Source organism: Watersipora subatra, chromosome 6, assembly GCF_963576615.1.
Source record: "Watersipora subatra chromosome 6, tzWatSuba1.1, whole genome shotgun sequence".
Lineage (NCBI taxonomy): Eukaryota > Metazoa > Bryozoa > Gymnolaemata > Cheilostomatida > Watersiporidae > Watersipora > Watersipora subatra.
The window spans coordinates 2,624,194-2,649,194 of record NC_088713.1 but is presented as its reverse complement, the minus strand read 5'-3'; the positions used below and the strand labels follow the sequence as shown (position 1 = coordinate 2,649,194).

At 37.8% G+C, this 25,001-nt stretch overlaps 2 protein-coding genes across 2 annotated transcripts; both read right to left on the bottom strand.

Annotated features, from left to right (window-relative positions):
• Positions 1-3,695: 3,695 nt before the first annotated feature.
• On the bottom strand, positions 3,696-5,447 carry LOC137397959 (uncharacterized). Its single transcript, XM_068084055.1, has 4 exons — positions 5,161-5,447; positions 4,559-4,797; positions 4,191-4,388; positions 3,696-4,033 (listed from the first exon to the last, which is right to left on the bottom strand). The coding sequence occupies exons 1-4, from the start codon at positions 5,445-5,447 to the stop codon at positions 3,696-3,698; spliced, it is 1,062 nt and encodes a 353-aa protein (XP_067940156.1).
• A 7,349-nt stretch (positions 5,448-12,796) lies between these two features.
• LOC137397958 (serine/threonine-protein phosphatase 6 regulatory ankyrin repeat subunit B-like) lies at positions 12,797-18,829 on the bottom strand. Its single transcript, XM_068084053.1, has 3 exons — positions 18,151-18,829; positions 13,395-13,529; positions 12,797-12,891 (listed from the first exon to the last, which is right to left on the bottom strand). The coding sequence occupies exons 1-3, from the start codon at positions 18,827-18,829 to the stop codon at positions 12,797-12,799; spliced, it is 909 nt and encodes a 302-aa protein (XP_067940154.1).
• Positions 18,830-25,001: the final 6,172 nt, after the last annotated feature.

Below are 25,001 nucleotides of genomic sequence, written 5' to 3'. Positions count from 1 at the left end.
TTCCTGTTACTCTGATTTCTATTAGCTCCTTTTGCATAAAAATTAAAATCACTTTTCTTATAATCCTCAAGTGAAAATTTCATTTTAATTTGAGAAGATACTTCAAAAGACCTAAAGATTTACTGCAAATCAATGTAAAAAAAGTGTTACGATAAACGATTTAAACATTTCCTGTTTAGCTAGCAATTGACTTTTTTGATGCATGCATATTTTAGTGGTTATAGAATTTTAGTATTAAAATTATCATAAAATAAATATTTTTGGTTTAAATACTCCAATCACAAAATATAACTTGACCATTTATTTAATGCTATTGTATAATGAAATGTGTGAAAATTTAGTTCTGAAGTTTTCTTGAATTGCATATGATTGGTTTAAAAAGCTAATCCAAATATTGATAATAAAAACAGCTTGTGCAAATGATATTTTTATCCCTTTGCACACAACACTCATTGTTATGGTTGGCAAGCTATCAGTGGTGTCATGAGAACAAACTTTTCTCAGTGGCAGGTTTTACTTGTACCATCATACACACTTTGTATACAAGAACAATGCTCATGTTTACTTTATCAATATTTTATTTGTTTCCTTTAGTAATAAATGATCTCTTCATATTATCTTAGCAATTACTAAAGACATAGCTTCATGTGTTTAAAAATAGTTCTATTTTCACTGATCAACTGTGCTTGAGCTGCTACTTATGAAGCAAATACATGCTGCAACCTCGCTTATTAGCAGTTTTTTTATTAAACTGGTATTTATCATATAGTCATTCATAGATGTAATTTTATACTGATGCAGTATAAATATATAAAGCACTCATTTAGTTCTGTCATGTCTATTTTTTATGTTTAAAGCATATTACTCATTATTGATCTGCTCTCTTTGTTGGCAGCTTTTTCTATTCAACTGGTATGAATTATAGAGCAGTATGTGAAGATAACTTAGTAATACTTTAACTTAACATGAGTAATACAGATTTCCAGCCTGATTTTAGTAGAAGTTTACTAATAAAACATAGACAGTAATGCATCTTGATGACCATGAAGAGGAAGATGAGAGGCAGTCAGACAAACCAAAGTCATGATATATTATTCTTTGAAAATGATGACTATTATGTGGCTGAGAGCTTATATATAATCCGCTGAAATCAACAATGTCTCTAGTCATGTGAGACTGACCGGCGCCTGGTAAATCTGTGACAAACTACAACAAACATAACCTCCCAATATAAAGACTGACATTTGATCTCTGGCTCAGAGGATAAAACTCTAAAGGCCCGGCCACACGTAACGAATTATTCGTTCAATCTGACCGAATCCACGAATTTCACAGAATTCACAGATTTATTCTGCCGAATATCATAGATTCGTCTGAGCTGTGCATGCACACCGAATTCGTTACCGAAACGCGTTTAATTGGCTAACCAATTTTTTTAGCGAGCACGATTCTAGTAGCTTTGACAAGTGATATAGTCCAAGACACGTACGACGACACACAATAAAAGTATCACCGCGATATGACTTGATACATACGATGCAACGGCCTATATGCGCTATTGTTGGTTCTTTCTCGTTGGTTCACCATGGCGTGGCAGGAACTTCTCATTAACGAAGTACAAATTAGAAGGGTACTATGGGACAAAAGCATGGGAAATTTTAAAGATGAAAAAACGGTGAAGTTTAACAATTGGCTAGACGTAGCCAAAGTGATGTCTGAGAAAACTGGCCGGACATGGGATGGTATGTGTAAATAAACTTGTTTCACTTGTTGTTCGCTGCTGTTTGATTTTACGGCTTTTTATTATACTACTGAGATATAGCAAGCTTATCTTTTGTAGGTAATTGCATTTCCAATGCCAAATTTACCTTTAAAAAGTTGTCAACATACGAAATTGCGGAAATAAATTCTTTATGAATGTGACAAAAAATTGCTGAATTAAATATGGCAATATTCATCCACCACGCTACCAAAGCGCTACCATCTGTAAATAACAAGGATCATACCACTCTTTTACTAGGACGTGTAATAGTTTATTGTATTTCTATGTTTTTTAGCTGAGACGTGCAGAAAAAAATGGTCGAATCTTAGAGACACCTTCAACATACACATGAGAGATTATCGGAAGAGGACCGCCAGTGGTTCCAGAGCTACACCAGAACCATCTTGGATATGGTGGAAATGTATGAATTTTTACAAAGATGGTGTCAGCACATTTGTGTGAGTACAGTTCAAATATATAATAATTTACATTACTAATGAATTAGTACCATCCATTAATTTTTAGATATATCTAAAGCCTTAATAAAAGCATAACCTAGTTCAGTTCATATTCATTGAAGAAATGATAATAAAATAATTTTCAACATGCATTTATGACAGTCCATGTTTCACATTATTTCTGTTATTACAGATCTTCTTCTAACATGCCAGCAACTTCAACGGAGGCAACTGCTACAATTACGTTGTCTGATTCAGTACCTCTTGATGAGCCGGACAGCTTGGTTGATGCGCCTGTGGTAACTGATGATGATGCTTCATTGTCAGTTACCAAAGGCGCATCAACCAAGCTGTCTGGCTTATCAAGAACTACTGAATCTGACAAGTACATTGTCAGATCCAATGTGACTGATGATGCATCATCGTCAGTTACCGAAGTGCCATGTCCTACAGAGCCACCATTGAATATTTCTAAAGGTATGCAACCTACCAAACTGAAATGACGGAGTTCTAAATGTAAACTGAGAAGGTTATTATTGTTGAGCTGCTGTTTTTGGTGCCTAATAATCAATGTTTATTTTACATTTGTAATGCTATATTTTTCAGCTAAGAAAAAAAGAAAACTGACAGAAGATATCGATGCGGCCATCAAGACTCTAGATGATAAATTAAATAGACAGGAGAATCACGATGAACATTTTTATTATGCAATGTCTGTAGCCGCTAGGATGAGGCAACTGACGCCATATCAGCAGGCTAGAGCTCGACAAATCATTGAGGAGGACCTTATCAAAGTTCAATTTAATTATTCAGTTCCACCTCTGCTCAATCACCTCGGATCTCCATCATGCACTCCTTTGCCGACATTATCTTCGTCGCCATTAGCTTCGCCACCTCTCACCAATTCTCGTGTGTTCACCTCACTGCATCAGAGCCAGGGACCCACCTCGACTCCTGACTCTGATGTACAGACATACACAGAATTGCTCTCATCTCCAAACCCCGAGTAACAAATTTTATTTTGAATATTGTTTTGGCAACATTATATTTAGATTGTTTATATATTTGGACGTGATCAATAATAATGATGGGAGAATTAGTTATTTGATGCCAACTACAAATTTGCTCTCATTATAAAATTTTTGGAATTAATTAATGTAGTATTCTCTTGGCTTTCAGATAATATAAAATTTACGGCTTTCAAAATAGTAGTGGAACCACTAGTTTGAAAGCAGTAAATTTTATAGTATCTGAAAGCCAAGAAAATATTGCATCGATTAATTAAAAGAATTTTATATAATGGGAGCAAATGTGCATGTGTAGTTAGCATCAAATAACTCTACATCCCCCATCATTATTGATGAACACACCCATTTATAAAGTATTACACATAGTACATAATGTTGAATGTTATAACTAAATTAAATTTGATGTCTAATATAATTTAAAAATACAGTCGTATTCATATGAATATTTTACCTTCTATTAATAGCGTCTAGCTGCCATTCTACCCTTCCGGTACCATTGAAATACTGCACCAAAAAATCTCTAATTGCCATAGCATCAGAATTGATGCTTCGGCTACTCCTGGAACGAGTGGCAACATGGTCTTGGACGTTTGTTCGCCAGAATCCATCGCAGATTTCACCATCTTCACCTGGTACGTCCGCAAAACCTGGAGGCACATAGTTTGCATCCTCCATTGTTCGGAGGTAATTGTGAAGGACGCAAACGGCTTGCACAATCTGGACGGCTTTGGCTTGAGATGCTGCAATCATTCGGAAGAGTATCCTCCATCGCTGTGATAGTATACCTAACAACATGCCAATGCAACAATTAGTTTTGTGTATCACAATCGGTTGGGTTTGTCGCCAATCAGAGCCAATGGATTTCTTGCAGCTCAAAACTAGTGACTGCATTGTACAACTGAGAAACTGGTGAATTTTATACTTCCGATGAAAATGACTCACCAAATGCATTTTCAATAACTCTTCGAGCTCGTGACAGCCTATAATTGAAAACTCTTTTCTCTTGGGTGTCCAATGAACGTCCAGGAAATGGTCGCATGAGGTATGGTCTCAAGGGAAAAGCTTCATCAGCCACTAACACATATGGCATGTCTGCACCATAGCCACCGATTGGTTCTGGAGCTGGTATATTTATGTTACCTGAATATAGAAGTTGGGAATCACAGTACTAGTTTGCAAGCATGTACTATTCTCCTTTACATGCAGTTTAGATATAATATAATTGTATAAATATAGTCATATGAAATTAGATTAACGTAACGCTGTACACTTGATAACTACTTTTTATAACTAATAATTTTTTTTCTTACCATTTTCCAAACCTCGCGCGAAAGCCATTGAGTCCCACACTCCTCCATCGCTTCGACTCCCAGGCTGCCCTATGTCAACAATGACAAACTTATAATCGGCATCACATATCGCCATCAAAATAATGCTCTCCCTTTGTTTATAATTGAAGAATGTAGAGCCTGCATTTTTTGGTTTTTGAAGCGTTATATGTTTGCCATCCAGACTTCCTATACAGTGTGGAAAGTTCCACTTGTCAAATCTGGAAAAGAAATTACAAATTATTCGCGGCTATTTGCACATATGTCTACTTCACTTGCGATGCTAAATATGCTTTAGAAAATTAATGTACTAAAAAATTCTCAAACTATTTCTATTCGAGATGGATTGCAAAACTAACAAATTGTGAGTGAGTAAAGCGATTCATCCAATGTAAACTTTATTTTTGAAAAAAGAAGACATAAGTATTACTTGAACTTTTGGTTAGTATAACCCACCATTTATAAAATATATTACATGAAATTACAACAGTACAATACCAAAGATGTACATGTATATTCCACTTCGTAAAAAAGTAAAATAGTTATGAACAGATTTTTTTTCTGATAGTAGTATAGAAACATACCCATGAGCGATCATTTTCCATTCTTCTACACTCGACGGAGCTTTCAGGTATATAGGCCTCAGAACATTCCAGAGTGCCTTTACAGTGTCGTATATAATTTGTGATGTAGTCGATCTACCCAATCTGTAGTGGGCAGCTATAGATGTATGACTGGCACCTTCCGCAAGATGGTGTAGAGTCACAGCCAGCTTTAACTCTGGCTCAATAGCTAGCCTCATAACGGTGTCTGCTTTTGTTATTTGAGGCTTTATCAACGATAGTAAATGGTCAAAATTAGCGGGTGTCATTCTGAAGTATTTTTTAAATCTCGCCTTGTCATTTCTTAACTCTTGTATCAAGTGCTGAAATATCCCATGACAATGTCTTTTTTTATTTATCGGGTGTATCCAGTATTTTCTTTTAGATGTTTTAGACGCTATAAGCTGTTTCTTTTTCAATAATAACAATTTCTTTTTATGCAGCAAAAGCTCTGTCGCAGAAACGGGAGTATCCATCTCTAGCGCATCTAGGCAGTTGCATCGTATGTATTAAGTCATATCGCGGTAATACTTTTATTGTGGGTCGTCGTACGTGTCTTGGACTATACCACTTGTCAAAGCTACTAGAATCGTGCTCGCTAAAAAAATTGGTTAGCCAATTAAACGCGTTTCGGTAACGAATTCGGTGTGCATGCACAGCTCAGACGAATCTATGATATTCGGCAGAATAAATCTGTGAATTCTGTGAAATTCGTGGATTCGGTCAGATTGAACGAATAATTCGTTACGTGTGGCCGGGCCTTAAGCGCTCATGCTCACCGTCTGTACAACCCATCTACTGTACCCAATCTATGAGTAATCTAATCTGTTTGATGAAACAATAGAATTGTTTATATCTGGTAACAAAAGTAGGCATCTGAGAAGGGATAAGAAACAGATGTGACATCAATACATCCAAGTATTTAGTCGTAGATAATAAAAGAAACATACTAGAAATTCCACTGTCATACAGCCCATGACCAAAGTGATATTGGAAAAAAGAAAGGGTACTGATGGTTGAGAAATGCAATATTAGCAGTAAAATGGCACTGCTGTGCAATAGGATAACGGCAATGGTAGCTGTAATGTACTGGGTGTGGGTGTTATTATATACAACAAACAGCGATAATGAAAGGAAAAGATTATATGTTTATATCTCTCCCCCTGCAATAGGAGAAATGCAATATTAGAAGTAAAATGCACTGATATTATTAGAATAACCAATATTATTAATATAGTAATACAGTAATAATAGAAAACCGATGAACATTTTGTTTACATTTCAAAATGTCATAGCTAACAATATCAAGAAGAATATCCAAACTTATAATTAAATATCGCAATCTCATAAGAATCGTTAGAAAGAATATCATCGTCATTTCCTTTACTGAAATGAAACGATTTCAGTACTCCTACGGTAATTACAGAAACCTTCGACAATGCTATAAACTGATGAAATGTGCACGTTTTTTTTCGTCAAATGCGCACGACTTAATCGTTCTATTCCCTGCCGCTCGGCGTTTCAATTTCGGGTCTTAACTTTGAAAAAGTGAGGCTTAGCAAGTTTTAATAACGATTTTCGTCCAAACAAATCTGTCTATTTGTGTATAAGCCAATCAGATGGGTAAGTTTTAAGAGAATTTCGATAATTTACAAAGACTTGGTAACATATTTAAATAGGCCTATATGTGTTTTTTATCGTTATTATACTTAAACTAATCTACAAAACGATGGTTAAATTTGTTGATGAAATTTTGATGCAAGGGTTCATCTCATTGTTGATGAATAATTTTCGTAAGTTGTGTGCACATGCATTTATCATAAAACAAACTACAGGTATCTGTAGGGTATCCTTACCAATATTACAAGATATTATGAATAGTTGGCAAATATTGAAATGGATGTCAGTAATCTCAACATTATTGACTTCATTTTAGCAAAAATAAAATGTTTGCTAACATGTTTGCTATCAATAATCAATAAACAATAAATATATAAATAAATAATCAATAAACAATAATCAGTAATCAATGTTTAGCAAACATTGATTACTGAAAGTGTTGGTTGCTTGAGTACTTATATTATCTGTGAGTAAAATATATTTTAGTATCCAACGTCAAAAATCATGTTTTAAAAATTTGATTTCAAAAAGGAAAATTATATTTGCAAACAAAAAGTTAGCAAGTGAAATGAATAAATGTAAATAAAGGTAATAAGCATCATATTTTCTATTTGATTAAATATTTAAGGTAACACAATAAAGCTCACTTCTCTGGCTCAATCTGACCAATCAAATGGGGTAGAGGACATAAAACAAGATCAAATCTACAAGGGATCTTTTAGTCAATTGAAAATCTCCCACAGGGTTTCTAAGTTAACTAATGTTAATCATTGCGAGTTTTTGCATTGTTTCCTTGATAATTTGAGTAAGTGAATCTTTAATACCTACATGTACATATAATTGTAGGTGAAAACTTGTTATCAGTTTTTTTTCAGTAGATGATGTAAAGGACTTTTTAAGTTTTACTCTAAACCTACCATTTGTCTAATGTAAAGGAATCTTCTAAAAAAATATACATACCTCTACCTTTGTAAACACTCTACTTAGTAACAATATAGTATATAATTGTCAAGCTCTGTATAGACAGAGAAATTCATAGAGCCATTATCTTATTTAATTATAGTCCTACCTTTAGTGATAGCATATTGTCAGTCATTTAATATTGAGCTTTGAGCACACTGAACAAACTTAGTGACTTGCATTATTCATTTGTCGAATAATGCAAATTGTTTGACAATTGGTTGTCAAATATTAAATACCATTTTTTATAGTCTTTCCTTTAGTGATAGCATAATGTGAGCCATTTAATTTTGAGCTTTGAGCACACTGAGCAAACTTAGTTACTTGCATTATTCATTTGCCGAATAATGCAAATTGTTTGACAATTGGTTGTCAAATATTAAATACCATTCTTGTATCTGTTGCGTGTACCGCTGTTATTTAATGCTAACAAATCAAACTAGGTTTGTGAAATTAACTCTTTTTATCCATCAGCATACATTAAAGGTCACCAGTTACAACTGGAATAAGTCTGATAAAATGGATCACATGTTGACTACAACGTCTACCGATACTTTATTACTTAACATGCACATCTCTTGACATATCGGTCTTTATGTATACAGTCCACTTCAATGGCTGGCTTATCACTGCAACATTTAGCATGCTGACTGTTGCAATGAGCTTATGAGAATATTGTATTTCATCTCAGTAAGTTGTGTCAATACTTCTATTTTGTCATGACAACAGGAAGGAGCGGTTTTTAACTCAATTCAAGGAGGCTTGACAGCAGTCAGATCTATGAATTTCATAAAAACGTCCAATTTGAATCTGGAAGATTTTTTCATGAAATAAATTTTAAGTTTTGCTTGTCTGATAAAACATCAGGCTTTGCATTGCTGAGTATATGGCAGTATTACTTATAACAAAAGGTGCGCTCCTCAACATAACCTCAGATCATCAACAAATTCCTCATTTATTGATCTAAAGGCTATTGGTTTATTGGTCTATGGAACTATAGGCTGTTGTAATACCTAGGATACTAACCATGTTCATCAATTCAAAATCATTGTTGCCTTATATAGCAATCAATGCACATTTTCGGCATTAATTTACAATGATTTGTTTATTTTTTCTAAATATTAAAGTCTATTCTGCAAAGTACCCTTAATAATTAATATTTTACATGTCTGCAATGAAACAGAACAAGAAAATATTTTTAATATGTGAAAGCAGTACTACCTGTCTGTCGTCTATCTGTACGCAGGAGTCAAAGTTAGGATAAAAAAAAACTTTCGATGATACTTCAACTCATTACACTCAGATTGGTAGCCTGATGCTGAACCACTAACACCCATTGACAGCCATTGTATTTATTAACAAGTGCGTGCAGCTATCTTATTCTCTGTTTTTTCAACACATCTGACGATCGATCAAAATGAACTAGAATCTCGCGAAAGTTGTATATATAATATATATAACTATATGCAGTTGGTTGTTACTCTCGGAAGTGTGGCGAGATAGTTGAATTTAAAAAGTGGCCCCTACTTTAAACTTTTTTGAAAACAATTTTTTCCGCAGTATGAAACAAAAACTTCACATGATTTCTTAACGTTATCTGGAATATACATTATAGAAGGTATACACTATAGGAGCGTCTACTTTAGTTGTGCAGTTAGTTATTATTCATGCTTTGATAGCACACCTGACTGACGATATTTCATAGAACGCTGTACTACCGGGGTCTTTACTATAACAAAAATCTAATCCCCTAACTGGGTCAGGCTCACAAACAAACGCGGGCGACGGGTAGAAAACTATAAATTGCAAGAAAGTTCGTGGGGCCGTACCGGGTTCTCAAATCTTGGAGCAATCACACATATCTGGCGGAGAGGCAGGGCCAGTTATCGATAATAATCGAGGCAAGACTGAAGCCCTATCATGCCTGCCCAGAAAAGTTAGGACAGGCCCCAGCCACCTTGGAGCGGAAAAGGAGCACCAAAATGAAGGGGCCAGATCTGACAAGCCGGAAAAAAAATTTGGTGGGGGCTCCAGGAGAGCCCCTGCCAATGTTACAACCTACCGACTGAGAGAAACTGCTCATGGAAGCCGCAAGAAACCATGAGCAGAGGACAACTCTTGCAGAAAGACCGGCAAAACCCGTGACATCTCCAGCCAAAACCGATAAAGTACCGACTGAAATATCCCTTTCGGAAACGGTCCGGCACAACTCTAGGCCGGCCTGAGCCACTAGGAGGCCAAATCGGTACGAAGATAGGATATGCTATTCAGTAGAGTGACCAGAAACTGGTCCGGAGGTCGGAAAGGGATGCAGTAAAGCGGCTCTCACAGCCACTACCAAAGCTTTCCTATTAAAGCATTCGCTCACACCGGACGCTATCAGTTTACTGGAAAATATGGACAACGCCTGCAAGACATCTTTACAAGAATTATAGACGTCGGTCACAAGAAGCTCGGAAAAAGCTGAGGAAGTACTGAGTGGACCAAAGCCGACGAATATTGTAGCCTTTAAGGGAAGTAGAGGAGAAGGGGATACCAAGAACAAAGCCAACATACGCCACTCTACGTAGGCCATTCTGAAGATAAACGACGAGGGTGGGGAGGCACTACTAAAAAAAAATGACTGAAGGAATGGACGAGGTCTGCCGAGTGGCTTCTATGAGCACTGGGAGGAAACGAATAGAGCCACTATCACCGAACCTGTCTCCACTTTTCCCTGCCAAAGCACTCCGCGCCAGCACTCCCATCAGAGAGGCACAACGAACAGAGAGCCACCTTTTGAAGAAGCCAATCGTCAGGACAGTAAAATACTTATCTGCCTGCTCATCGGCACGAGTGGAGGAACAAGCCCCGGGAGGGAGATACCTGATCTGCCAATTTGTAACTAGCCACCGGCGTATTAAGTTCCACGTACTACAACACCACGCCGTGTTCATTTGCCCCTGTGACTGGTAGCGCGTTTCTCAGGACCACGTGCTACAACATCACGCCACTAACCAGGTGGGGGAGTTTGACCCTATAGTATACCTAGTGGACAAAGAGATTTGGGAGCAATTCTGAAAGGAGCAAGAGCAAGGGCCTTTGCGAATGGTTGCCTGTACTCCTACCAATCCTTCATTTTTTCGTGACGTCATTTTATCGTTTTCAGCCATATTTAAGACATTTTTTTTGTTAGAAACACGAAGCTTTTGCAATGATAATTTGAAAATGATGTTTTTGTTTGCAAATTTTTATTATAGTATTAAAACAACACTTAAAAGTACTAAAAAATCAAAGAAAAACGATCGTTTTCTACCAAAATGGCGGCTTTTTCGTGAACGAGCGCATGTGCAAACGACTTGATGGCATCAAAAAAAACGATGGATAAGGGGAAGACACGGCACAGCCTGCAAAGAAAGTACAACACTCCACGCCAAGACGCCACCCACCAGCCAGGACAGGCTTTGCTCTACTTGCAGTAAGCCAAGTATCCCCAGACTAGCCAAGTATTTGCACTTTGGCTGAAGTGGTGGGACGTGTGCCTGCTAGCAAGGCACGGTGGCCAATTCAACATAGTCAAGCATGGCTGGTGGTGCAAGACGCCAAGGACTGGAAGAAGGCAGCCGAGGCCATGCAGACCCTGCTGCAGAAAGAAAGACTAGAAGATCAGGATCGACAACTCCTCCGCAAGGAAATAAAGCGGCTCCACTACAGCACCCGCCAACACGAGGCTCTGGCCCAGTTGGCTTTCTGCCAGGACGTTAACTGGAGATCGTAGTCGCCAATTGGGGGGAAGTGTGTAATGTACTGTGAAAGCCCAGCCAAGCCAAACCGAGCCAAGCCAAGCCGAACCTAGCTGAGCCGAGCCAAGCCAAACCTAGCTAAGCTGACCCAAGTCAATTCAAGCTGAGCCGAGCCGAGCCAAGTCGAGCTAAGCCAAGTCGAGTCAAGCCAAGCCAAGCCGAGAAGTGCCACGCCGAGTCAAGCCGAGTCAAGCCGAGTCACGCGAGCCACACCGAGCCAGGACGAGCCAAGCTGAGTCTAGCCAAGTGAAACGAGAAGCGGGACCTCCTACTATATAAGAGCACGCGCTCAGATGAGAAAGCAGAGCTGTCCTGTTCATTTCATGTTGTTTGCTATTTATTGTAACTCTTTAGGACAAAGCCAACAAATATATGTATAAAATCTTTGCACTGGGTCTCGTACTTGTGGAGCAGTAAAGGTAGCGCATAAAACCTTTACAGTACTGCCAGGGTTACTAGTTTTTACTATAATAAGGTATTCGAACTGGCTCACTTTCTGCAAGTATTTGAAGAGGTCGAAATAACATAAATAACTATCTTGTCCAAACATTACAACATTCAAAATGAATAATTTTGCCAGGAGACTACGAGAATAGTATATTCTGCCTCTACCATTTGCATCAATTTTTCTATATTATCATGGGAACAGAAAGTAGCAGCTTTTAAGCCAATAAATTAGGTGTGGCAGCATCCAGGTCTTGGTATTTTACATATTGTAAGCGTACACATTTCATGTGTGTTCTAATTGAATTAAATTGTTTTTCTCATGAAACAACTTTTAGGTTTTGCTTGATTGATAAATAACCAGGTTTTGTATTGCTGAGCATAGAACAATTGCTAGTGACTTGTAACTGAGGGTACTTTCTATGACATGGCGTCAGATTATCAACAATTACTCATGGTTTATTGAACTAAAGGCAATTTTAATACCCAAGCGACTAGTCATGTTTGTCACTTCTATATCATTGCTGCCTCACATAGCGGAGTTAAAATTTCAAATAACGCATTTTAGTGACAATCTCTGGATGAGAGAATAAGTATATTTCATTAAAATATAAAATACAATTAGAGTTTATTAAAGTATGGATAACAATATCCTGTCATATCTCTGTTGATGCGCATCTAATGGCACACCTGCATGTCCTTATATAATATAGGTGCTATCCCTCCAGCTTGAAAATTAGCTTGTCATTTCTCCACTGGTGGCATTTGATAGGTTTGGGGTGAAGTGTCCTTCCAGCTCAAATGGGCTTGTCCTACGTAGTTTGGTTGACATATTCAGTGTCTGGCTGGGTGGAGGGCTTATCAGGTTTCACCCCACTATTAACTGTCCCGGCGTGACATTGATTGCCTGTCAAATTCATATCACATTGAGCCTGCAGGTAAATGACAAATTGTTTTAGCCTACTCTGCCTCACAGTCAAATCTCAATAAAAAGACACTTTTCATCATTATTTACACTGTATATACAAACATAAGTTATTTTTACTGATGGATTGGAGGATATTACAGCCAAACATCTATCAATCTGCTAAAGTCAGTCTGAAATTCAAACTATGGCTATTTTGGTTGAATGTCATACAATTATAACTCAAGCAGCATCAAGATATCTTTACTTAAGTGACCAGAAGTGAACGATAATTGGTCTTTAATAATTATATAAAATCAGACCTTCAGAGTGATGCCACAGCTAGTATAATATATTATATTAACAAGTAATTTATAGGTAATACTAGAGTTGTGTGAGAGGGTCTAGCGGATATGATGCATTGTCAGTTACAAAAGTAACTAACTTCTCTCCCTTCACTACTATACTAACAATGGGCTAATAAGATTATAACATAAAGAAGCCACCTCCTGCCTGCTGCTCTGTTTGCATCTGTAGAGGTGAGAGTTTCTGCTGGGTATCTCTCTGTTGAGCAGAAAATGTCTGGTCATTTTCCTCTTGCAGTGTGTTTGTCTGTTGTCTCGTGTCATCCAATGCTAACACTGAGTAAAAAAAAAAACTTTCAATAGTACACAGAACAGTAGAGACACAGGCAGATGTAAGAGTGCAAAGGCACAAGTATGCAAAGGCAGAAAGGTGTAGAGGCAGAACAGGGCAAAGGCAAAGGTGTGTAAAGGCAAAGGGGTGTAGAGGCAGAGGGGTGTAAAGGTAGAGAAATGTAAAGGTAGAAGGGTGTGTAGGCATAGGGGTGTAGAGGTAAAAAGGGGTAGAGGCAGAGGGGTGTAAAGGTAGAGGGGTGTACATCCAGAGAGGTTTAGAGGCAGAAATGTGCAGAGGCAGAGGGGTGTTGATGCAGAAGGGTGTAGAGGCAGAGGAGTTTAAAAGCAAAGTTGTGTGAAGGCAGAGGAATGTGGAGGCGGAGGGGTGTAAAGGTTAAGGGGTGTGAAAGTAGAGGGGTGTAGAGGCAAGGATGTGTTGAGGCAGACATGCACAGAAGCAGGAGCCTGAAAGCGGCGGAAGGCTGGCCTGGCTGATATGGGCAGCGGAGCTCAGACTCGAGCTTGGAAACGCAAGCTTTAAGAATCGGCATGATCAGACGGGCCATTTGGCTAGCGAGTATTCTTGAAGGCTGGTTGACAGGGACAGGCAGACTGATTCAAGGTGAGCACGATCAAGTCAAATACTTGGAGCCAAAAACATGCAGCCGTAGCTGGTGCAGTAATGGAAATATGCGATCATTTTCTACTCAATGGCAAAAGAGTGTGATCACTTGTCGACACGCATGAATGGGCAGTCTTGCTTGCAGGCAGGATGATTGACTCTATTTGGCGACTGGAACATATGACCAATGCATGCTGGGTGGCATAAGCAAGCAATCGTCGTCAACTCGGCGGCAAAATGAATGATTATCATTGACTCAGCGTTAGTGGGAAGGGGGACTGACTGGCCGGCATACAATCACAGATAAGCAGGAGTGAGCTAGAATGGCAAGGCAGACACAACCTGTCCTGTGTGCAAGCAGCGTGGCTGGCAATCAGGCACAGACAGGCAAGCAGGCTGCTAAGTTTGCTGCTTTTCTTAACAAGGCTTTAAAAATATATTAAGAGGAGAGGTGCTGTGCAATACAAGTAACCAAATAGCAGCAATACTTGTAGCAATACCTAGCCAAAAGCTACCTATTTGCTCGAGGTTCTCGAGAAGTGAAGCATACTGCAAGCGTGCATCCGTGCTCTATTGCAGACGGGTTGCTCGACGACGATTTAATTGACAAGAGTTCGGTATACCATTAGTAATTCGAGAAATTTGAAAGTGTGCTTGTTTCTTTGGCTGAATAGTGACTAGCCGCTTGAGGTGTTAGAGGAGACATAGTGCGCTGTAATTGCCATCAGAAATTGCTCGATGAGTGAAGATTTGAGACAGTCGAGATGCCGTATGACTGACAAGTCGCTAGAGGGTTTTCTCTTTCAAAAGACACTTGCTCAGCCTAGAGGTGACGGCATAGAAAGTGGTGAACAGTGGCATCGTGTCGAAGTTAGCGCTCGAGGCCTGCAGCCAGGTACTGTACTATTGAAGACGACTGTTGCGTTTTATGCCCAAGCCATTTTTAATGACGGAGGAACACATCGCAGCGTGAAGGGCTTGATGCTAGCTGTCCTATTGACCTAACTCAATATCAGCAAAAAAACTGTTTAAAATAATTGTACAATTTTGTAGTTAGTGCCTGTCAAGCAAAACAATATACGACTTGAAGTGTGGCTTGAATAAAATACAAGCTCATTTCACATCCACCAGTTTTACTGGAATTAAGGTTAGACGAATTTCGTAAATTAATTATTAATGTTGTTTGGTAAAGAATTCTCTAACCAGCCTCAACGTAAACAGGTAGGCAGATGGGTAAACTTAGGTGAGCGTGATCAATCCGAATACTCAGTGTGCACTATTCAGCGGCAAAAGTGTGTAATTATCATTGGTTTCGTGTGAGGAGTCAAGCATGCTGGCTGGCAATGTTGCATACATACAGGCACGGGCAGGCTCTGCAAGCACAAGCACGATTGAGTCAAATACTCAGCTGGGGAATTACACAATCATCCTTTATTTGAAGGCAAAAGTTCACGATCGCCGTAGACTTGGCATAAGTGGGCAGATGGGCTGGCGGACTTGAAAGCCGGTGGGGCAGACAGGCTGTCCAGCTTTCGGCTTTTCTTAAGCCTGGTTCCCATATACGCCGCAAGCGCCGGTGACAGCATCGTAGGGGTATCAGCGGTGAAATGTAAACCTGCACGCCGAGTACCGCATTTGTTGCTGGGAATCAATGCAAGAGTTCAGCACTCTTCAACTTTCGCGAAGAGCCAAATGCAAAATCTTCCCGGAATGCTTTGTACAGGTAATGGTCAGCATTCTCGAAACAACATGGTGAGGGAACATTTTCATGCGATTATTAGCTTTATGTGAACAGTTGCCACCGAGCCTAGCGTTGCCAGTGCTTTTTGGCACAAAATTACCGCCGGGGTCTCGCAGTTGAGATGGAAACCGGGCTTTAGTAAGCGAGGCGCCACGCGCTACTAGTATTGGCCAGTTTACTCTGCTAGCTAAACACTGCCAGTTTGCTCGATTGGCGTACTCGGGCACTCCGGCTGATTACGTGCAGAAGATTTGATTGACGAAGGTTCAATGGTGAAACCTTTTCAAATACGAACGATTGAGAGCAAGCCTAAATCCTTGGCTGAATAGCGACATGTCGCTAGATGCATTGGAGAAGCACCAAATGCACTTTATGCGGAAGCCGTCTGCGATTGCTCCAGAAAATGAAAAATCTTTTCACTGCCATTCATGTACAAGTTTAGCTATTGCCCAGCTGCCAGCCATTTTAGCGAAAACTGCCAATTTTGCTTCATGATAAGTGTACAATATTTTTAACTTTACACTCTATCCAGAACAAGTTTGTTGCACATTTTATTTTGCCAACATGTTAAAAAATAGTTCCTTGCAGAAAATTCAATCTATCGATACTTTGTGCAATGCTAAAGCTATGTGAAGCTACGATCGCTACAAAGCTAAAACCATCCTCTACAATGTTCCCCCCTACAAAACTATTACTTTCACCACTGTCAGAGTCAGTGCTGCTACTTCAGTTACCTGCGTAAGCACGAAAATCTGAATCTGAATTGGCCATAATGTTATTAACATAAGTTATTGTCTGTTTTTAACTAGAAGGTAGTTACGAAAGCCATAATAACACTGAATAGTTTGAACGCCAGAAAGAAGAAAATGTTCATTTTCAAGTTGGAAATTCCCAAAAAAAATTCAAATTGCTTTGTTAATTTAGACTAAATTTATAGCGAAATCTTAGAACAACACTGTCATTACCATGAAAGTCTTAAAGATCATTGGTTATGTTATCAACTAATAATAAAATTAAATTACTACTCAATTGCTGGAAAAGTCACAAAGGTGCCTCTATGGCAGCCGACCACAGAAGACCCATAAGTGCATCTACGGCAGTGAATGGGTTAAAAATCTAGAAAATTTTGTATTTATTGCAAGCAAATCCAAACATGGTACAATAATATTTCATCTGTGGTATGAATAAAAAAACCTCACTTTTTATCTAGAGGGGTCATTTGAAGATAGAATAAGTGCATCTGGTAAAAACCAATTATGCTCTTAATCTTTAAGAATTTTTTTAGCAAATATAAAATTAAACTAAAACTCAATATCATACTAGCTGTTCCTAATAGCATCTGCCATAGGAAATGAAACCACACATTGTGTTATAGTTTATAACAATGGCAAATAGGTAATTTTAATTTTTATATCAAAGATTAGTATTGCTATATAATTGAAACATGGATATTGAAGCATGAGGCGGCTACATCATATACTCTAGCCTGTCATTCAGTTTACTACTAAACATGAAAAAGAATATAGTCATGTTATATTAAAAACTTAAACGAGTTAACAATTAAAGTGCTGTGAATAATCTACAGCAATGTAAAATATGGTGGTAATACTTTTTATTTTTCCTAAGAAACTGTTGCATAGATGATTAGCTATCTATAAATAGGAGTGTAATGCTTCACCTCCAACCTCAGTTTCAAGGGATGACTCACAAGTCTACCGCTACATGCGGTAATCATAGTAGCATTACTATTGTGTTTTGTTAAAAATTACTTTGATGATCTACATTTCATTGTGTTAATAAAGTACTAGTTGTAGCTAGCAAGGAGCAAAATATCTTGCAGTTAATTCTTCAGATCTCAGAAATTTCAAACTACTAAAATATTAATGCAAGGAATAGTGTGGAACCCAAGAGCCAAGCTACTGAATCTGCCACAAAGATTCGATATTGAACGAGCTGCTAATGTCACTTCAATCATACCAGTTTTGTATACCATTTTCAATTTAAATACTTAGACTATAAACTGTTCAGCTTGAGACTGGAGACAAGCAGCACTCTGTCTACGCAAGACTCAGTGAGTTTACAGAAAAATAAAGATGAAATTCCACAGGCTATGTCCCAGGGTCTAACAATAAATGTATACAATAAATGAATTACTGGCCTTTAGTTTAGATTTTTAGTAGAAAGTTGTTGAAACTGGAGAAGAGTTTAGCAGTAAAACAGTTCAAGTGAGTATCTTGTATCACACTGTATAACAATCCTACCTTTTTCTACTGACTGCTTCTCCCACCTCTTCAACAGCTCTGATGACTCTTTCTCCCCCACAGACTCAGCGAACTCTAGTGGTGTCATGTTGTGTTTATTTTTTATAGTGAGTAGTGAAGAGACAGTCGGTAGAGACACGGATTCTAACATGACCTTCAGAGCAGTTGTATGTCCATTGTATGCTGCACAGTGTAGTGGAGTGTTTAGGTAGTTATTCTGCATGTTTAACAGAGACTCTTTCTGTAGTGGAGAGAAGTCGTAGAGGAGGGACTCTATACACTTGATATTTCCACGTACTGCAGCCACTCCCATAGCTGTGTTACCATCTTCGTCCTTCACAGCTACAAACTCGTACTTTCTCTTATCACTTACTGTATTCAGCAGTAAGTCTACACACTCACTGTATCTCCTCAAAACTGCAATGTGTAGAACTGTCCACCCATTGTGCCACTTCATCCAGAGCAACTCGTCCGCTGTTCTACTGATTGGTGAGAGAAACAGGCGACAGATTTCTGTGTGGCCTTCATCTATAGCTACCATCACAGCTGTGGATGAGTCATTCCTGATAGTCAGCAGTAGTTTTAATAACTGAGTAGGTTTGGTTTTTGTCACAGCTGTCCTCAATTCACAAATCTCTATCTGTTTATATTTAACGTAACTCTTCAGTAGATCTTCCATATTTAACTATAACATACGTACTGCACTCTATTAGCTGTTGCGTACAGTAAATTATGCGGAAAAATTGTGCACAAAATGTGACTCAACGGCTGACTTAGATAGCTGCAAAGCATAACATAGTGGCTGCAGGTGAACCCTGGATATTTACAACGGATAAAAAAAGGCCAGGGATGTCATACTCTAGTAAAGCTGAGAAACATGAAATGTCTACATTAGTGAGTGTTTGCTGGTCTGATTATGACTGAGAAATAAGACCAGAGCCTCCTGACCTTAACTTAACCTTGCTGCATGACAGACTTTAGGAGTCCATTCAGAGTAGAGACTGATAGTCTCAGGAGGTCATAGTCCTGTTATAATCATACCGACTCAGTGTCTCTTCTCAATTACTCTATTATTTTTAGTAAGTAGGATATCAACAGATGCTAATATAATATTTAACCCTTTTGCGGGCAAAGCGACATTTTTGTCGCTTTTTGATACTCCTTCAAATAGACGGAGCAACATTTTTGTCGCCATAGTAACATATTTCCTTTATTGCAAACTTTGGTTAGCTAAATGCCGTTTTTTGTTTACTTTTTGATCGATAGCAAGCTACGATATATTGGCTTCGGTTAGCCTCTAAAAAAATATTCTATTTGCAGAAAACTATCGTTTTAGCAGTAATAAATTAATAAAAATGGCGAAAAAATTTAGAAAACCGTTCGAAATAAGTTTTAATTATTTTTCTTGGTGCAGTTTTAGCCGTTATTTACTGAAAGCTTCGACAGTTTTAATTTAGTTTATGGTCATGACGACTTCTAAGAGAACTCTGCGAGATTATTCTAATACAGCAAATACTAGTACCGGAGTTACTAAAAGAATCACAGCTGACCGTGACTTTTTAGATACTGTGACTTTTTAGATTTAGTAGCCAGAGATGACAATGAATCAGGTTCAAATTGTGATTGTAATTATTTTACATCTGGAAGTGATATTGATGTTATACGTTTTTATTCATTTTTTATTTTATAGATATATATATCTGGGCATATACATGTATACATATGCTTTTTTATACATAGACATATGCACACAATAACATACAAAAGAGTGTATAAACCTTTTAAAAGAAATTGATTTTTGGAAAATTGATTTGCCCAAGGGGGTCTGATATAGTCCTGAAAATTCGCCCGCAAAAGGGTTAAGTTGTACTTACCTGTTGCTATTCTGCTTGTCACATGCTCTGACTACCACAGGCCTCTTTATAGCTGGCAGCTGGTTATAATAATTTCATCCATCTTTTGATTGGCTGGGCTAAATAAGAGCTATTCAAGCGGTGATTCATGATGAATTTATCAGATATCTATTGAAGAAACAGGAGCTAATTGTTACAGCAGCCTTATGATTAGCTGGTTCTACAGCTTTTTAATTGACTGGTTTCACTTGCTGTTAATTGTTTAAGGTAAAGTTTTTCTGCTTAAATAGACTAAAAAGAGACACTTAGAAAGTCAGTGAAGATTATTATTAGCCAGTTTGATAATAAACTTCAACTTAATGATTTTAAGTTCATACAGTGAAAAACAAAAAAAAATTTATTATTACTAGTAGCATAATAGTTTTAGGCACTATAAGTCATCATATTGCGGCCATTGGCAGCAATGTGACAAATAGCAAATTTTAATAAGATAGACTTTCATAGAATTTGGGTCTTTATAATTAAATACAATTCAAGAAAAATACCCCTTATTGATTACCATATAGGTACTAAATACAACGCTGTATATTTCATTTTATTAATAATTAATCAAAAATTGTTATCATTTAATGAAAATATTTAGAGCCCCTAGTAAATATGTTAAATATCCCAGCATATCAAAATCTTACTCTGAGCTAGCAACAAGAGTGCATAGCTTATAGACATTTCCTAGCCAATGTCACTCATAGTAAGTTAGCTAGAGGCAATTGCCAGAGCTGCCAACCCAAGAGTGGGGCAATGCGTGAGATTTGGTTTTGGGGCAATTGATGTATCAATGATAGTATACTATATATAAAATTATGGAAATTGGGGCAAAAATCTCACGCATTTTCATTTTTTCTTTGGGGTGATTGCGTGAGTCTCACGCCCAATGCGTGAGAGTTGGCAGGTATGGCAAGTGCTATCCTTCATTTGTCGTGACGTCATTTTATAGTTGGCAGCCATTAGTAGAGCAGGAACATGAACTTATCTTTCAGCCTTTTCCTTCAGAGGGTGGGCTATTCATACAGAGATGTTTTATAGTCAGAAATTTATGCTGAATTCAATTATAATGTTTCTACACCTATGTGTTTGCACATTTCTGAGCTAGAGAGCATTTTGAAAAGGGAGGGAAAGCTCCAAGTTTGCTTGGAAAACCTTACATATCAGACAACGAAAACTAGTTTATAATCTTAAAAATTAATATATGCTTTTATTTGAGATTTGGTGAGTCAACTCTCAGCATTTTTAAACCCCTGCCAAGGATGCAGCAAGACTGCTTGTTTCACCGTCTTGATCAGTCTGTGAAAAAAAACTCTAGTTAGATTGACCAAACTTCAATACGCGACAGCCAAACATTATTCAAGCAGACGGCTGATATTGGAAGAAAAGAGCACTTCATGTGAAATTGTTCAAAAATTGCTAAGCATTGAGAACTTTGATGAGAGTTCAGACTTGTTATGTCATTATGCCTCTAATAAAAAGTATTGTAACAAACTTGTTATAGAAAGAGCTGAGAAAAGACATGAGAAGAAACAGAAAGAATGTGATACATCAGAAGAATTGAGACTTCTTATAACTGAGAAGAGACTTCTTATAAGAGCTGAGAAGATTTACAACTTTACAAATTTATGATGATTACTCCATGATGATGGTACTTTGGTGGGAGTAAAAGAAAACATTTTCATTTTTGTCTGCACTTTTTGAGAGCAGCAAAACTAACGCTTTGCAGTTTACATGACGTGTTATAGCCTACAATTAGGACATAAATGTATAGATAAATTACATGTATGATCTTTCCTTGGTTTTTTGCATATGACCACACAAACAACGCTAGATATGGCACGCTGTACTATATGCTGAGATGGCTAATCTGAAAGTTTCACATAGCAAGGTGTATGAGGCTCTTATGAAGAAGGGGTATTTTACTTATCTATCACGACATCACCGTTCATTCAGCCCTATTGCTCGTGATCAATCTATTGAGCAAACAGCTAGAATAGACTCAAAGTTTCACGGTGGAATCATAGGGTTTACCAGGAAGTCATCGGCCTCTCAGCGCTGGACTCTATCTCACCCCGAACAAAGAGCTGTACATACAGACATGAAGAAGATGCTAGTGCTTGGTGATTCGGATACAGCAAGTTATGAAATGCGTGAAAAGGCATGGAAAGCTGATGAGGAAATAAGGGAAGCCATGAAAGACTCATAACAGCAAGAATAAATCTCTTTGCGTTTTAAACTACCAAGCTAGTACATATGACAAGTTGTGCAAAAGCTTCCATTGAAGTGAATCAGGATCTTGAAATAGCTAATGTGATAGGAGAGAAACAGCTTTCAGAATTTGTCCAGAAGAGGTAAAGCACACAAGAAATTGATTTCAATGCATCCATCAAGTCAAACAAGCTCCAAACCTTCACCACATTACCATCAGCTAAAAAGAAATAAAAAAAAAGTCCTAGAGTGTTCGCACAGACTGTTTAAGAATTTGTTAGTGATCAGCCAACAGCATAACTTGGATTTGAGAAGTGTTATCATTTTCTTTTGGCACATCAGCTGGTCCCTGGCTAACTCTGGTGGCTCTATATATTGAAGACTGCTAAATTGACCCTGGTGGCTGCTGTTGAGAAAGATGCTGATGATCAACCATCAATCTATGTTAACCAGGATCAGCTACCAGTCTTTGACGCTATTGTGGTTGTTGCTATGGCCGAACTCTAGACCCTGAAAGCTGCTCCAACTTTTGGCATGGTTGCAAGTCAGCTTTTGCAACGGATAGTTAGTATTGCAAGCGTGTATCACACATGTCGTGTAGATTTTGTTTGTGACACATACCCTGATATCAGCATTAATGGAGGTGAGAGAAATCGTAGAAGTGTGAAAGGAAGGCAGAAGGTTGTTGTGTTTAGTCCGAACTAATCAGTGCCAAAATGGTCTGAATTTTCAGCCGATGGTTCAAATAAGACTGCCCCAGTGAAATCTTTGAAGGATACATGAAGCAAGTCAACTGTGAAACAGAAACTAGATCTTGTAACAGCTTTTTCTATATAATGCCACATGATCAGCTATGACCTTGATGGATCAATTGCTGTAAGCCAAATAGATAGTTTGGCATCAGACCACGAGGAGGCAGATATGCGCATGTTATCACATATCGCAAAGATAATGGAAGACAAACCCAGCTCAAAAGTTCTAGTCAAGTGCCAGGACACATGTTTTCCTTAGCTGTCTATGTCTAGTAGAAGAGCTGCCATCATAGAAACTCATTTACTGCTGTGATAAGGAGCAGTTGAGATATGTAACCATAGGCTGTCTGTCTACCCTCCTCACACCTTAACGATAGAAAACACCGCTCAGTCCACATGCTCTAAGTGAATGCGACAGTGTAAACACATTCTATTCCAAAGGGAAGATAACTTTTTTCAAGCTGCTAAAGAACAATCCTGAATTCTGTAACATACTGAAATCATTAGGAACAGATTTTGAAGTTGATGATGCAATAAGATAATCTATTGAGACATTCATATGCAGATTATATGGTGAAGAGACAGATTCCATCAATGAAGCACTGTATAAGTTCTTCTGCTCTCCGTCTCGCACATCACAATCAAACCTACCACTAACACTAGATGAGTTGAATCTCCAAATATCTAGGGCTGCCTATCAGGCCGCAATATGGAGAAGAGTCAAGCAAATCATCATCAATGCCCCATCCCCCAGCAACAAGGATGGTTTATGAAAGGTGGAGAGCTTAAAGCTAGATGGATGACACAACAACCAGCACCTCCTGATGTGCTCATAACATGTTTTGTCGATGCAAAACTGGGTGCCAGTCTCATCGCTGTCAGTGCAACAATATAGATCTCAAATGTACGGACAGTGGCTGTAGCAATAGATATAAAGATGGAGATGAAAGTAGTGATGCAGAAGACACAGATGACTGTGAATTAGAAGGTTAGTATTTGAGTAGTATTGTAACCAAAGGTGTGCTTCATGTTTGATTAGAATACACATATATGTATGCCATTCCATATGAAAGACTGACTAATTGCGATTTCACTTGCATATTGAAGTATAAGGTTCAACATTATAAGCATTATTGATGAATAAATGTATACTAAAATATTATATACACATGGTCTAAGTCTTTAAAAATACTTTTCATTTTGTTTTGCAGATCTGTAATTATATAGGAGTTGCGGAACAACAAGGACAAACTTTAACGCTGCCACAATATCAACCAACCAAACTGAGAACACATAATATTATATAACACAATTATAATATTATTCTAATATATGAATATAAAATATTTTAGTGTTACCAGAATTGATTCCAACTTAGGTTATTGCTAATTATTTAGTATTTATATGCCATTTTCATTATCACATTGTTGGTAGAAGCACATAAAACACTACAGGCAGTTATTTAATTAAAATAATATATTAATTATATTGCTCAAAAATGAACAATTTGACAGGCATAGAAACCAGCTATTTGAAATCAGCTTAAAATTTTGATCTAGATGCCACTCTTATCACATAGCCCACCTTCAAAAGGAATAAATCACTTTTTTGACAGCTTTTTAATGCCCTCCTGCTCTACTACATTTTTATAGACAATTTTATTGTTAAAAACACAAAGCTTTTGCAATGAATTTATGAAAACGATGTTTTTGTTTGCAATGTCTTTATTGTAGTATCAAAACAACACCAAAAAGTACTATTAAATAAAAAAAACGATCGTTTTCTACAAATATGGCGGCATTTTTGTGAACGAGCGCATGTGCAAACGACTTGATGACATAAAAATGATGGATTCAAGGTGTACTACTTAATGCTACTGTTTCTCAGATAAATCCCTGAATACCAAGAACTCATTTTAAGGACAGCTGATAAACAGTGCTAAGTTCAAAGACGCTTGAAGGCTTGTCGGACTTTTCGAAGAACTATGGCGTTT

What these genes read in the sequence shown, in the direction of transcription:
- LOC137397959 (XM_068084055.1), bottom strand. Translation starts at nt 5,447, where the DNA reads ATGACACCCGCTAATTTTGACCATTTACTATCGTTGATAAAGCCTCAA. An exon ending in TGGAAAATGATCGCTCATGG is followed by an intron (nt 4,798 to 5,160) that starts GTATGTTTCTAT and finishes TTTCTTTTCCAG; the next exon opens with ATTTGACAAGTGGAACTTTC. An exon ending in CGCGCGAGGTTTGGAAAATG is followed by an intron (nt 4,389 to 4,558) that starts GTAAGAAAAAAA and finishes TTCTATATTCAG; the next exon opens with GTAACATAAATATACCAGCT.
- LOC137397958 (XM_068084053.1), bottom strand. Translation starts at nt 18,829, where the DNA reads ATGGAAGATCTACTGAAGAGTTACGTTAAATATAAACAGATAGAGATT. An exon ending in GAAGCAGTCAGTAGAAAAAG is followed by an intron (nt 13,530 to 18,150) that starts GTAGGATTGTTA and finishes TTTTTTACTCAG; the next exon opens with TGTTAGCATTGGATGACACG. An exon ending in AACAGAGCAGCAGGCAGGAG is followed by an intron (nt 12,892 to 13,394) that starts GTGGCTTCTTTA and finishes TGAATTTGACAG; the next exon opens with GCAATCAATGTCACGCCGGG.